This window comes from Eumetopias jubatus, unplaced genomic scaffold (assembly GCF_037043125.1).
Source record: "Eumetopias jubatus isolate StellerSeaLion01/CBP00866 unplaced genomic scaffold, mEumJub1_p1.0 scaffold_3, whole genome shotgun sequence".
In the NCBI taxonomy this organism is placed as follows: domain Eukaryota; kingdom Metazoa; phylum Chordata; class Mammalia; order Carnivora; family Otariidae; genus Eumetopias; species Eumetopias jubatus.
Window position 1 is genome coordinate 103,331,744 of NW_028274809.1, and position 13,905 is coordinate 103,345,648.

General features: G+C 40.5%; 1 protein-coding gene across 1 annotated transcript in view; it reads right to left on the reverse strand.

Annotated features, from left to right (window-relative positions):
* The window catches only part of CLASP1 (cytoplasmic linker associated protein 1), a 260,166-nt gene that overhangs the window by 48,253 nt on the left and 198,008 nt on the right, over positions 1–13,905 (reverse strand). Inside the window, exons 28-30 of the mRNA XM_088021764.1 lie at positions 12,446–12,609; positions 8,087–8,165; positions 6,942–7,085 (exon numbers count right to left, since the gene is read on the reverse strand). Coding sequence (XP_087877890.1) covers positions 6,942–7,085; positions 8,087–8,165; positions 12,446–12,609 — 387 coding nt within the window. The remainder of the gene's footprint in view (positions 1–6,941; positions 7,086–8,086; positions 8,166–12,445; positions 12,610–13,905) is intronic.

The following is a 13,905-nucleotide window of genomic DNA, read 5'->3' on the forward strand; positions in this document are numbered from 1 at the left end:
ATCCAAATTAAATCCCAAGGGGCCTGTGTGCTTTCATGACAGAGGCAAAACACATTGTTACTGATTGTGTTAAAATTTACATTTTTACATTTCATTATTGAAACATTCTTAATAAATAGTTATCTGAAAGAATCTATTTCACCACCAATGTAATATATATTAACAATGATCTGTATATTTGTATAGGAGCAAATTCCAAAACTCATGCAAGGTAACCCGTGCACTTAAAAAACCATTTTATTAGATGTTACGGAAAAAAATGCATGCAGAAAAAACTGCACTTCAAACAGACAGAAAAAAACAGACTTGATTTAGCAGGGAGAAAAAATGTCACCAATTTAGTAAGAAAGCTTAGGGACTTATTTTTTAATGACTGACAATGACATTTGAAAATTATAAAACATAACAGTATATTTCTGAATAGCATATTTTTATGTGAAATGTGCCACTGTCTTTAAAAACCGCATTTCGCCTGGGTGGCTCAGATGGTTAAGCGTCTGCCTTCGGCTCAGGTCATGATCCCAGGATCCTGGGATCAAGTCCCGCATCGGGCTCCCTGCTCCTTGGGAGCCTGCTTCTCCCTCTGCTTCTCTCCCCCCTCATGAATAAATAAATAAAATCTTTAAAAAAAAATAAAAAAATAAAAACCACATTTCTTCCCAGAATGACAGGATATCCAACACCACAAAGTAATCTGAGGTTTTTCATAAAGCAAATTCTAAAATTAGCGGGATCTTTTAGGAACAAGAGGGCTGCCCAGAAATTGTGCTAATTCATGGCTACATGCTGTCAACGACTCTTAGTCACATGGGAAAAGAAGGTGCAGCCAACTTTAACTTCTGGCCCACTAAAGAAACTTCTTTTTCAATAACCATAACGTTACATTTGATAAAAATCAAACAGAAAAACGGGGAATTTTGAAAATACAGCTAGTTGGAAAGATGGTACATTTGCGGTGACTTATATATATGAGTATAATTTATTTCTACATTTTCCAAAATACAAAATGTAGATGATTCTATACAGTCTTCAAAAGTCACCCTTAGGTTTTTAAAGCTGTTTTCAAAGTAAAACCCTTTCTAATGACGTCCAAGCTCCAGAAATGGATAGAAAGTATGACTTAAATGTGTTCTTTTAAAAATACTTTACGTCACAGTTTTAAAAGGAATGAGACTGCTATGGTCCTAAAATATCTTATCTACAACCCTCTGTCATAGTGAGAAGTCAGAACACTAGAATCCAAGCAAGGAAGAAAACTGGGTTATATTTATCATTACCATCAATACACTCTCTTTAAAGTGATAATTCCAAATATGGGGACTGAGTTGGAGAGAGTCGTTTAAAAAAGCCTGCAGCACCGCTCGTGTGCAATAATGAATGCAAGAGCAGAGTAGGCCTGTTCTTGTCCCATTGTTGAACTCTTGCTTTCCACAAGAGGTGGGGCCGGTAAGCGGCTGGACAAAACACTCAAGGCTGCTGCTGACTTTTTCTACTGGACAACTCTAGGGTTACTGGTTTCCAAGATCAAACGGCAACTTACAAGGAAATGATTCCCACTCACACCCCTACAGGAGAATTTGGGAGGTGAGGGCAGAAGGTCCTTCGAATCTTACTGCCACTGTGTGGAAAGCACTCCCAGGGCTATCAACTGCCTTGAAAGCAGCAAAGAATTCTTTGAGACAGGAGATCAATAAAGCTTTGACAAATGCTTCAGCACTGGTATTAATTGGGGAAAACTTAAACTCGGGGAGGGAAAGAAGTTTTCTCATTTATTCAACGATTAGTGCTCCCTCCGGATTGTCGTTAAAAATTGCTTTAGAAAATCACCAAAGAAAGGGTATCTCAACACCTTCAGACATTTCTCATTTAGTACCTCTCCTTCACCATTCTGCTAAAGTACAGTAGAGGTCTACACTCAACATAGCTATTTCTTTGGGCAGGGAAGTTAATCATAAAACACGTTAAAACACAAGCATTTACACACACACAGACACACACTATCACGTAGTATTATATGAATTTTAGGTTTCTTCGGAATTTTTTCAGTGTCTTGACAAGGGTAATCAGTATTAATCATCTAAAATGCAAACAATGAAGTGTCTTTTTTCAAATTAGTACATAGTTTAAAATCTACCTGTTTACAATTTTCTTCCAAGTTTCCTTCTCCAGGCCCAGAGCAGGTGGAAGCTGACCTAGTGGGGAAATCCTCACCTACTCGACTACGCTGAAGCGGGGACTGACAAACAGGAAAGGCGGTAGGATTTAATGAGAGAAGAAGCAAGTGCTTAAACCAGGGTTATTTGTGAGCTGTGAAAGTATTTGGTTTCTTTTACAAAATCACCTAGGTATACATAATCTAACAGCTAGGAATAGGAAGAATAACAACAGTAATGACCAGTTTCAAACCTCTATCATTTGCTAGGTGCGTAATAACCATAATCCTCGCCAGCAGTTGTAGCACTCTTGCCTTATGCGATGCAAGGGTCAGAAGGAGACCAAAAAGGGTCAACTCGTTTCTTGAAAGAGCCTGTCACAGTTTAGTTGAGCCTCAAATCCTGTTTGATGGGAAAACCCTGAGCTTTGAGGCTAGGCCACGCTGCCTACCAGTAATCAGACTTGAACATTTTTCAGTTAGAGGGGCATGTGGGTGGCACAGTTGGTTAAGCGTCCGACTCTTGATTTTGGCTCAGGTGATGACCTCAAGGTCATAAGATACTCCCTCTCCCTCTGCCCCTCCTCTCTCTCCCTCACTCCCTCTCTCTAAAAAAGAAAAAAAAAAATTTTTTTTTTCCAGTTAGAAATTTCACCTTTTGAAGGTTTCTATCATCTTCCTGCTCCAGGCAATACCATCTTTGTACTTTCTAGGCTTCTTTGCCATGCTTTCAGTTATCACATCTCTCAAAACATGTGGGGGCTAAATCTGCTATCACATCTGACAATGTAGGTGCGAAATGTCAGAGGATCACATATGATAACCAAACCCACAAGGATTCTGAATCCTGAAATATAAACATACCATTCAAAATTCTACTGCATTATCACATTCCCTTTGGTTGATGGGGGAAAAAAAAAAAATCTTCCCAATGCTGGAAAAAATTGGGTTCTCCATTTGCTCCACAAATAGCAACAGCAAAACCAAAACCACCAAGAGCAGGGGCTGCAACATAAATGAAGTAATATTTAGCTATTTTTCTCTACTAGTTCTCCCATTGAAGCCTGAGGCAGGGATTTTCATTCCCATTTTTTGGGAACAAACAAGAATTAAGAGGTTACGGTGCCAGCTTACACCAACGAGTGGCAGAGGCAAAAGTCAAAAAAGGTCAAACTCCAGAATCTACTTCCTACTGTCAATACATTGTTATCTTTTTTTTTTTTTTAAGATTTACTTATTTGAGAGAGGGAGAGAACCTCAAGCAGACTCCGCACTCAGCACTGAGCCCAATGTGGGGCTCAATCTCATGACCCTGAGATCACGACCTGAACAAATGTCAAAAGTCGGACGCTTAACCGACTGAGCCACCCAGGCGCCCCACATTATAGTATCTTAATATCAACACAGCGCCTTCAGAAAGGTATAGTATGGCCAACACAACTAGTCAGGGCTCCCATACCTAAAACAGAAACAAGGTTACTTTGAGAATAAAGCAGGCCAGTGAAGGTCTGGGTCGGGGGGAGCCTTTCCTGCTAGCCCCCATCAGTTTGGGCCTAAGCACACTCCACTGCTGACTGGCTTGCGTTCCGGTTCTGGCTGTGCCTCTTCCCTCCTCTTCAAAACATCTTAAATATTTAGACACCCCTCTCTCTCCAACATCAAACACCCCAAAATGCTGAGATGAAAAGGGAAACAAAGTAAATTATTAAAAATGTTAACAACAAATCAAGAGTTCTATCAGCTTAAAGTGCTTTCCCAAATAGGATTGTGTAGAATGAATTATACTGTCTACAAACTCCTCAACTACTGTTGGCAGAAAATTAATACTCTTAGATGGGTAGATTAAGGTTTTTCAGCAAATCTTGGACGTCTGGGGAAATTTTTTCCCCAAATATTCTCCTGCTGGCTTTGAAAAAGCAAACTGCCGTGTTGTGGAAAGGGCCATGTGGCAGACGGGGTGGCAGGTAACCTCTGTGAGCTGAGAACACCCGTGCTGGCAGTCAGCAAGAAAACAGGCACCTCGGCCCCACTCCTGTAAGGAATGGAATTCAGCCAAGCAACAGTGAGCCAGAGGAGACCAAAAACCCAGACAACACCTTGATTTCCGTCTGTTAAGATCTTAAGCAGAGGACCCAGAGACCATGTGCCAGATTCCTGAATCACAGAAATTACAACATAATAAATTTGTGTAGTTTCAAGCTGTTAAGTCTGTGGTGATTTGGTGTTCAACAGAAGACTAATACAGAGGTCAAAACAGGGGCCTCCAACACTATGGTTTTGAAAATGATGGCTTTGACATGCTACGTAAAATTAGATTATTTCTCTTTGGACATTTATCATTCATTAATTCATTCAAAATGTTTATTAAATGTCTACTTTGTATTGTGCTCAGTGCTGAGTATACAGGGTGAGTGAAAATAGGGAGGTGGGGAAGGCACTGGGGAGCAGCAAGTCCAAACCTAGTCCTGAAGATCCTGATGATGAAGGCTGGGACCAAGAAAATTAGTGGCAACCAGGTCAACACTAATAGTCTGTATATGTTGAGGTTCAACCCCAGGGTAATGTTCTAAAACAATGGGTCTCAACTCTGTGCGTTAAAAATCAACCAACAGCCAGTGAGACCCAAAATGCTGTCCACACTTTTTATTAATTAAGCCAAATTACCTGGGGTAGAGCCCAGGAATTGAGGTTGATTTTGATTGCAGCCAGGACTGAGAACTACTAATGTAATAAAGCTTTCCAAATTTTCTGAAAATCAGGATTACTGTCCCAGAACCTGGGTTTGAACTCAGTCTGACGGTGAGGTAGGTATTAAGCAGTCCTCAAGATGTGAAAGGGGAAGTGAAAGCAGGCAACAGAAGCGGAATACCAATGGAGACCAGGCTTTGTGAAGCCCACTATAGGATCCAAAAAGACTGAAATTAAGTGTTGGAGATCAACAGTAAATGAACCATGTGATTTCTGGCAATAAATTCAGTATCTTAACCATATTTGACTTAAGCTAGTAGTAAAATAAGTTGAGTGTACTGGAGCCTAAGGCAAAGGAACTCAAGGAAAAAAGTTCCTATAACAACCTGTTTAGAAAAGTTAGGAAAATAAATTCTAGTTCAAATTTCTAATGTGCATGTCCAGAGAAAGTGGACGTTATGATGAAAGTGAGCTGCTCTCACGCAGGCCCTAATCATGGTAAGTCTAGAGTATGTTTCAGCCCTACAGGAGGGAATATTTAAGTAACATCCAATTATAAACGGAACACACACACACACGCACACATGTGTTACGACTAAAGATAGAAAGCTGTCCTGAAGGCTTTTGTATTTATTGGCCAATCTTGTGATTTTGAAAATTACAACAGAAGTATCTGTTTGTGACTTACATACCAACCAAATCACTGAACCACCTCCTACTGTTCCTCCCTAATCCAACACTGGCTTAATGGCTACATTAAAGGTTGCCAGTGAAATGCTCTTTTGATGATAATTTTGAAAGAGTGCTTGAATAAGATTTGCCCTTTTTCCTTTGACCTTGGACAACTTAGTTTATTACTACACAGTGGACACAGGACTTACATGACCCGTGACCGTTTCAAAGAAACCTTCCAGAGAATTCTTCTGTTGTCTTTGAACTCCACTGGAGGAGGAGCTAAGTGTTAGTTTGCATTTGGAAATACACCACTCCTGCTAGCTATTGCTTGGAATCCTCCTTTTCTTTTTTCCTGCCTGGACCCAAGTGGTCCACATTATCAAAGCCAAAGCACTCCATTGGTCAGGCTAAATGTAGAAGGAGTATGGCACAGAAGAAACAAAGCAAAGCTCGTGATTATACACAAATAACCAAAATCAAGTACTTTCGGTCTGAAAGCTGCACTGAGGAAGCTGGCTTTAAAAGAGTATTTTATAAAGGCTACTCAGTTTCTATACAGAGTAAAAGAATAACAACTGCGTGTGAAACTCAAGCACATAAGGACATGGACAGGCAGAGAGGAAGAGAAAGACAGGAGCTTACACTTGTTGCGTGCTTGCAACCTGTCAGGAATTGGCAAGTTTCACATATAATAATTAATCTCTGTTAATGGTCCTGAGGCAGAGCACTACCTAGTAAGAGAAATGGTACTCTCTGTACTACTGTATGTCCCTGTGCACTATTATATTACTTTGTTATATGCCCCTCAATGTGTCACTTCTGAAGAAAGTAGCCAATACTTCTCTTCTGATGAAAAAAAACAAAAACACCTTGGTGTCCAGGGGCTCCAAAATCTGAATTCTACCTCCCCATTCATTCAGCCCCCCATCTCAAAAAGAGTGTGTTCCAAGTGTGGTATATAATCCAAAATTGTTTGTTCTTTTTAAACTCAGCAATTCATATTCCTAGCAAACATTCAGCCACATTTTGCTGTGAGGCACCTTATGGCCGGGCAGCCTTAGATCTTCAATTCTGTCCTCAAAGTCCATGTCACGAAACTGACATATGGAAAACCAACGGCCTTACGAGACACTAAACTACTAGTGCTTTCACATTTGAAAAGAACAAAATAGATGCCTAAGGAAAGCACGAAACCATCATACATGATTTCTGATTTTCATTTTGATGTCAGAAGCCTGGGACGAGGTGGAACTGGACAGAGAAGATAAGGGCGAGAGCAAAGTCTGGTTTTCACAGAAAAGGAGTGAGAATGGATCCCGTGTAGCTGTGTGGGGTGGTTTGCAAGTTTCTAGGTAAATGTCTTTTCCTAACACATGCCTGAGAACAGTGTGTGTTTAAAGCTGCACCTGAGCTCTCCTGGACATACCTTTCTCACGTCTGAACTCTTTGGTTCTGTAGTCCAGGTTATAATTCTAGAAACAGCAAGCCTCGTCTCACTAGAGTTTACAAAATCTGTTGGATCCATCTGCCGAGCGAGGGACTCAATGTACTTCAGGATTGCAACTTTGACCTGAAAGATCCAATAATTATAAACATTAAGCACACTTTATGAACCTGTGAACAGAATTCTGATCAAAGTAAATACTCTTGAGGGGACACCTCCTTCCTCCTGGATTTATGTTTGCACAGGGAGCAGCGTCCACCAGGGACAAAAGCATGAAATGACTGGATAGGTAAGTCTGGGAACAGGGCGAGTAGCATACAGCTCAAACCTCTTCAGTTTTAGACTGAAGGCACACTCTGCTCCTCCCGTATGCGGCAAGACACCTGCAGGGCATGAGCCCCTGCGGGCAGGCTGCAGGATTTCCAGCGCTGCCACTGACCGTGAAGTACTTAGCTTTGTTTTTTACACAACCTTGGCCATGTCTTACAAGGGAGCATTTTCAGCGATCAAGCTGATACTCTGCCTAACTTCTCCACTGATGCTTCAATGGGCTTGCACCTTTGGAGAAGAGAGTTATTATTTATTGGGCCTACGCTAAAACCCCAACAAAAGTTAACAATTAAAGAACAGTTGATGTATGTGACCTCATTCAAATGAACAAACACCCTCCCTCAGATTCAGTCTTGTTATCGTAGATATGATTTTCCAAAATAGGTAACAATTAATTTTCATGTGTTAGAATGTTAATATTAAAAACATTCCAATAAGATACCTTATCTCAACGCATCAGAGCTTTCTAGTTTAAATACCGTGAAAAACAGTAATAATACCCAAATGTCGGTAGGCTGTGGAACGACTAGTCCTCCCATTATATTGCCGGTAGGAATATAATATAGCGCAACCATTTCTGCAGTTTAGAATCAAGTTAAACACGTACTATCCAATAAACCAACAACTTTTCTCCTAGCTACTCAACCAAGAGAAATGGGAACACATTCCCAAACAGTCGTACAAAGATGCTCACAGATTTATTCATAACAGCCAAATATGAATCATGAACAAAAAAGTACATTTTAAGCAAATCTGACTTATAGAGGTTGAACTCTAATTGACAAATAGTTACCAACCTTGAGGTTAGGAGTTTGAGTTTGATCCACAATAAATCTCATCAAAATGTTAAACTGTTGATCAAATGGAAAGGAGTCCCTAGGTTTAAGAGAAGAAAAAAAACTCAGTTTTAAAGAAAGGCTTATTAGAAAAAGTAATGTAAAACCATATCAGTAACGAAAATATACCATTATAGATGAATCTAATTTATATAAAAGCAAGCCTGACCTTAGTTGACTAAGTTTACTAATTGTACCTTTCATTTTATATAAATACTAGAGTAATACACACTATATGGAAAATTCAGAAAAAGGAAAATCTGCTAAAAGTCCCCAAACACACACTCCACTTACTTTGAGTTATGCTATTTTAAAAATTAAGACCAAGCAATAAACTAAGGAAGAGATTCCTACCTGCCTTCTAAGGAATCTGCTCATCTTCTCTCTAGCTACCTTTCTGAATATTGCTTCATGAGAAGCACTTCCAATTCCCAAATCTGAATTTTCATCCTGACTGGGCTGCTTACCGCTGACCTTGCTAAGGCTAATCACACTGTCCTCCCTTGGTCCCACTGGGCAACTGCTTATGGTCTCTGTTCTGTGGAGTCTCCGCAGCTGAGTGCCCATGAGAGACCCAGCAAGGGAACTCCCCATCCAGCTACAACACATATGCAGAAGCCAGGGCCTTCAGAGCCCCTCTCCTGCTCCACTTCTGGACTGTTCCTGAGCTCATTTCTTGTAGCCGCTTCACATTTTCGACATAACTGAGTAATCCTGAGGGCCCTGGTGAGCAAAAATCTGTGCTCTCTCCCTTCAAGTGCTGCAATCACTAGCATTAGTTTAAAAGTGCAGAATGGTGTCCATGTGGGAAAATGCAGACACACCTTCCACACTAACAGGAAAGACTGTGCAAAGCGAACATCTGTTATAACGGACTGAGCGAATGCACTGCTTTCTTTGGACTCTCTGACTCATACTGCCTATAAATTAAAGAAACAAGGTAGACAAACCACACACAAAACACCTCTCTTTTCTTCTGCAGCAAGGGGAGAATGGAGAATCCACTTAAGTATAAACTGGTGTGTTTAATCTGGAAATGTGCCCATGGTTAGGCACAGCCAAAGGAAAGGAAACAGATCACAGTTAGGCCTATCCCCTCAGGAACCCCTCACCCCTGCCCCCAGTACTCACGGACTGATCCTAAATATGCTTAAACAGCTAGGCATCTCAGCTGCCGAGGAAATGGGAATGATGAATGTGTTCTAGAGACTTAGACCAAATCTACCCAAAAGAGGATTCTTTTTTTCCCCCCTCTATCTATCATCTATTTATTTGATGTAGGGTTCCATGATTCATTGTTTGCGTATAACACCCAGTGCTCCATTCAATACGTGCCCTCTTTAATACCCATCGCCAGGCTAACCCATCCCCCCGCCCCCCCGGAACCCTCAGTTTGTTTCTCAGAGACCATAGCAGAAGAGGATTCTTAAAGGGAAGAGGCATCCAGGAAAATAATAAAAGGGTTTTCCTTAATCACCAAAGTTTAGGAGTAGAATCTTAACATTCTTGCCATCCCTAAAACTCTGAATGGTTTTGCCATTCATAAATTCACCTATATCAAGGAAGCGACCTTTAGGCCAAGTCTGGCTCACAAATGTTTTATTTGGCTTTCAGAGTGTCATTAAAAAACAAAACAAAACAATAAAAACAAAAAAACCCCTCAAATGTGTTGCCTTAATCCACATTTCTGACCTTTCTTGAGAAGTCTGGTACCACTGGGCCCACATGCCAACATGGCAGCTCCCCGGCCCACACATCACCCTCCCTCCTGTCTCTTCACTCAGTTATTATAAGCTGGATCAGCCTCACCCCTCTAGTCAATCCCCGGCTTAAACTTTACAAATCCACTGATACACTGGTATCACTAGGTATGTTCCCTAATTCCACTAAACTTACTCAACCCAAGGAGGGATGGCATTTGAAAGGCTTATTGTAAATATAGTATATAGCACTGACCTCAGTGAAAATCAAAAGGGATCTATTTGGATAATAAAATTCTGTAGCAGCACAGATCTACAGGGTCAGGGACCAAAAGAAAACAGTCGGCATCAGTGTGTAGAGGAACAAATGCATGTTTTGCAGTCAGAGACATCTAACAGACGTATGCGTGGGGGATGATGGCAGGGGAGTTTATGCTGAGGGAGCCAGAGAGGAAAGAAAAAGTACAAAGGCTATCCACACCCTCCTACAGGAAGATGCCTGCCCACAGACCAGCCTGCAGAGAAACAGACAACGGAGCAACAACCAGCAGGCCTGGATTCCAGCCCCCAGCCTGCTACTAACACAGAATGTGACCCGGGCAAGTCAAGTAAAGTCTGTTTCCTCATTAATAAAATGAGGAAGGGGGGGTGCCTGGGTGGCTCAGATGGTAAGCGTCTGCCTTCAGCTCAGGTCATGATCCCAGAGTCCTGGGGATCGAGCCCTGCATCGGGCTCTCTGCTCAGTGGGGAGCCTGCTTCTCCCTCTGCCTGCTGCTCCCCCTGCTTGTGTGCTCTCTCTGTCAAATAACTAAATAAAATATTTAAAAAAATAAAATGAGGAAGGGTCCTTCCGTTTTGGAAATTCTATAATATGCAGTCATCGCCCAATGGATAGTAACTGGGTTGTATAAAAGTTACTGTACTGATGGGAATTATCTGCTCTGAAGTTATTTGTTTATTCATTTAAAAATTCATTAATCTGACACACAAGCTTCTATCTTCCACCAAATCATAATGAAGACATTACAGCCAAGTGTCTTCTGAGGTCATTTAAGTTCTAATACTTGTATGTTGAGGACCTACAGCTGTAGAGATAATTGATTAGAGGTTGCTCAACAATGAGAGCACATGGTCAGTTTTTCACATGCCTCTGAGTCCCCACAGATCCTCTCTTTCTTCATAACAGCCAGAGGGGTACAACTGCTGTGTTAGCAATCTCCGACCTAATGAATCTAACAGAGATTATACCTGGACAAAAGGTACATCACACGTGGCTAGAAAAATTTCTAGTATGACTTGTAAGAAGTTGGAAGTATTAAAAATACTGAGGTATTCAGAAGGATGTAAATAAATACTCAAATGTCTTTCAAAGAGAAGAGAATCAATTTGCAAGGCTTTATATTTGTTTTTAATTTGTCTTGAGCGTTCACAAAAATACCAGCTCAAGGAGGATATGGGTATTTCATCTCATCAAATGCAGGAACATTTCAACAAATATGTTAACAAAAGAATGTGGAAATTGTGTAAGAGAGTACTTATTCAAGCAGATGACAAAACCATGGGTAACAAGAGAATGGCAAAAAGCCACCTATGAGAGTCTTGTAACATCAACATGGTCTAGCCCACGTGAAGAGACATTTTCCCAAAGATGACATCCAAATGGCCAACAAATACATGAAATGCTCAACATCACTATCAGGAAAATGCAAAGCAAAACCACAAGGAGGTATCACCTCACAGCTCCTAGCTATCATCAGAAAAGACAAGAGAGAACAAGTGTTGGCAAGGATGTGGAGAAAAGGGAGCCCTTCTGCACTGTGGGTGGGAATGTCAACTGGTGCAGCCACTACAGAAAATAGTACAGGTTCCTCAAAAAATTAAAAACAGAAACATCATATGATCCAGGAACTCCACTTCTGGGTATGTAACCAAAGGGAATGAAACCACTATCTCGAAGAGACACCCGACCTCATGGTCACTGTAGCATTATTTACAATAGCCAAGGTATAAAACAACCTAAGTGTCTGTCAACAAAAGAATGGAAAAAACAAAACAAAACACAAAGGAATATTATTTGGTCATAAAAAAGAAGAAAATGGTGCCATTTGTGACAACATGGATGGACCCTGAGGGCATTATGCTAAGTGAAATAAGCCAGACAGAGAAAGACAAATAAAGCATGATCAGGCTTATATGTGGAATCCCCACGCCGCGCCCTCTCCCAAAAGCCAAATCCCTAAAAGCAGAGTAGAATGGTGACTGCCAGAGAGTACAGGGTAGGAAAAACGGGGAGATGTTGGTTAAGGGGTACAGGCTTCCAGTTACAACATGAATCAGCTTTGGGGATCTAAAGTACAGAATGGTGATTCCAATTAATGATACTGTACTACACACTTGAAAGTTGCTAAGAGAATAGATCTGAAATGTTCTTACCACCACCACAACAAAAGAATGGCAATTATGTGAGTGAAGAATGTGTTAACTAACGTTGTGGTAATCATTCAGCAATATACACATGTATCAAGCCATCATGTTATATACTTCAAACTTACACGACATTATATGTCAGTTGTATATCAAAAGCTGGGGAAAAAAAATGGTCTGGCCTCTAAAACCTTACCTGGTGACATCTAGAGCCTTCTGAACTTTTGCTTGCACAGATCCAAGTAAATCTGCTCCCATTTTCTTAAGTAATTGTGTGAGAAGAACAAAAAGCCAGTCTTGCAAGTCATCCTTATGAATTATAATAAAATCCACAAGAGTCTCCAAAAACATACTGAAAACCTAGGCACAAATGAAAACCAAGTATTTCACATATGTAATTCATAATTTCCTCCAAAGTCTCTATTAAAAATGGACTGGTCATATTAGAGGAGACAAATGTATTAAAAAAATAAAGGAAAAAGGATCGGAACTTACTCTCTGTTGTGAATTCCACCGCAAACCAGGCCATGCAACAAAACAAATTCCATGTTAGTCCACAGTGAATTAATAACCATTTTCATGCAGTTTCTTAAAAGACCTGAAAAGATTATAAACTGATACTGATACTCTTCCCCTCCCTCAATATGCCTTCAAAATTCAGTACCGAGAGAAATTAACTTTGCTGAAAGGTATTAGTTTAATCCTAGAGGCCTCTCTTCCTTCCATCCTTCCTTCCTCTTAAAAAAAAAAAAAAAAGTTCTCTTAACCATCAGAATTCCATACTATTACTGTCCATTATCTAGCATTCAACAAGTAATGTTACAAGATGAGGGAGGAAAAAAACCTTGAGCATTGTAGATTTCGATGTAGGCCAATTCAGATATTGTAAAGTAATACAATATAAAAAGATATTATAAAAGTCAATATAGTCTATAAAAAATTATGGCTTAGAATAAAAGATACAGTCCACATAATTCTCATGCTGCTGTGCAATCATTAATGCTGTATAAGGTGAGATAAGAGTCCACAGTGGACTATCCTCGAACCGATTTGAGAGAGATAAGTAGCACTGTGTCCCCTACTTGGCTAATAAATGAGTCATGCTCTACTGGGACAACCCAGCTATAATATACCTACTCAGTTCTAGCACAGCAACTATTAACCACCAGGGGTCTCCCGTGAGACAGCTCAGAAAAAAAACTCACTGAGCCCCCAGCTATGGGATTCCTGGCTTAGTTCAAAGGCAGCTAGCAAATATTAACTAAACTGAGACCTCCAAACTCACTGTACAAGAGCCTTCTGATGGAAACAAATTTCCTTCTTTATCCTCACATTCTGGTTCTGAATCAGCAATCTAGAGGTGACAGGTAACAGAAATTTCATCAATGCTCCATACTACCTAACATCCCTTATGCTCTCTTATGAATCTTATGCTTAAAATCTTCCTGCCTTTTTTTTTTTTTTTTGGAAGTAGGCTCCACACCCAGCATGGAGCCCAACACAGGGCCCAAACTCATGACCCTGTGATCAAGACCTGAGCCGAGATCAAGAGTCTGATGCTCAACTGACTGAGCCACCCAGGTGCCCCAGTCTTCCTGCTTTTAAACACTTATTCTTAGAGAAAAATCGTGATAATTGTATCTTTGGATATCTCTG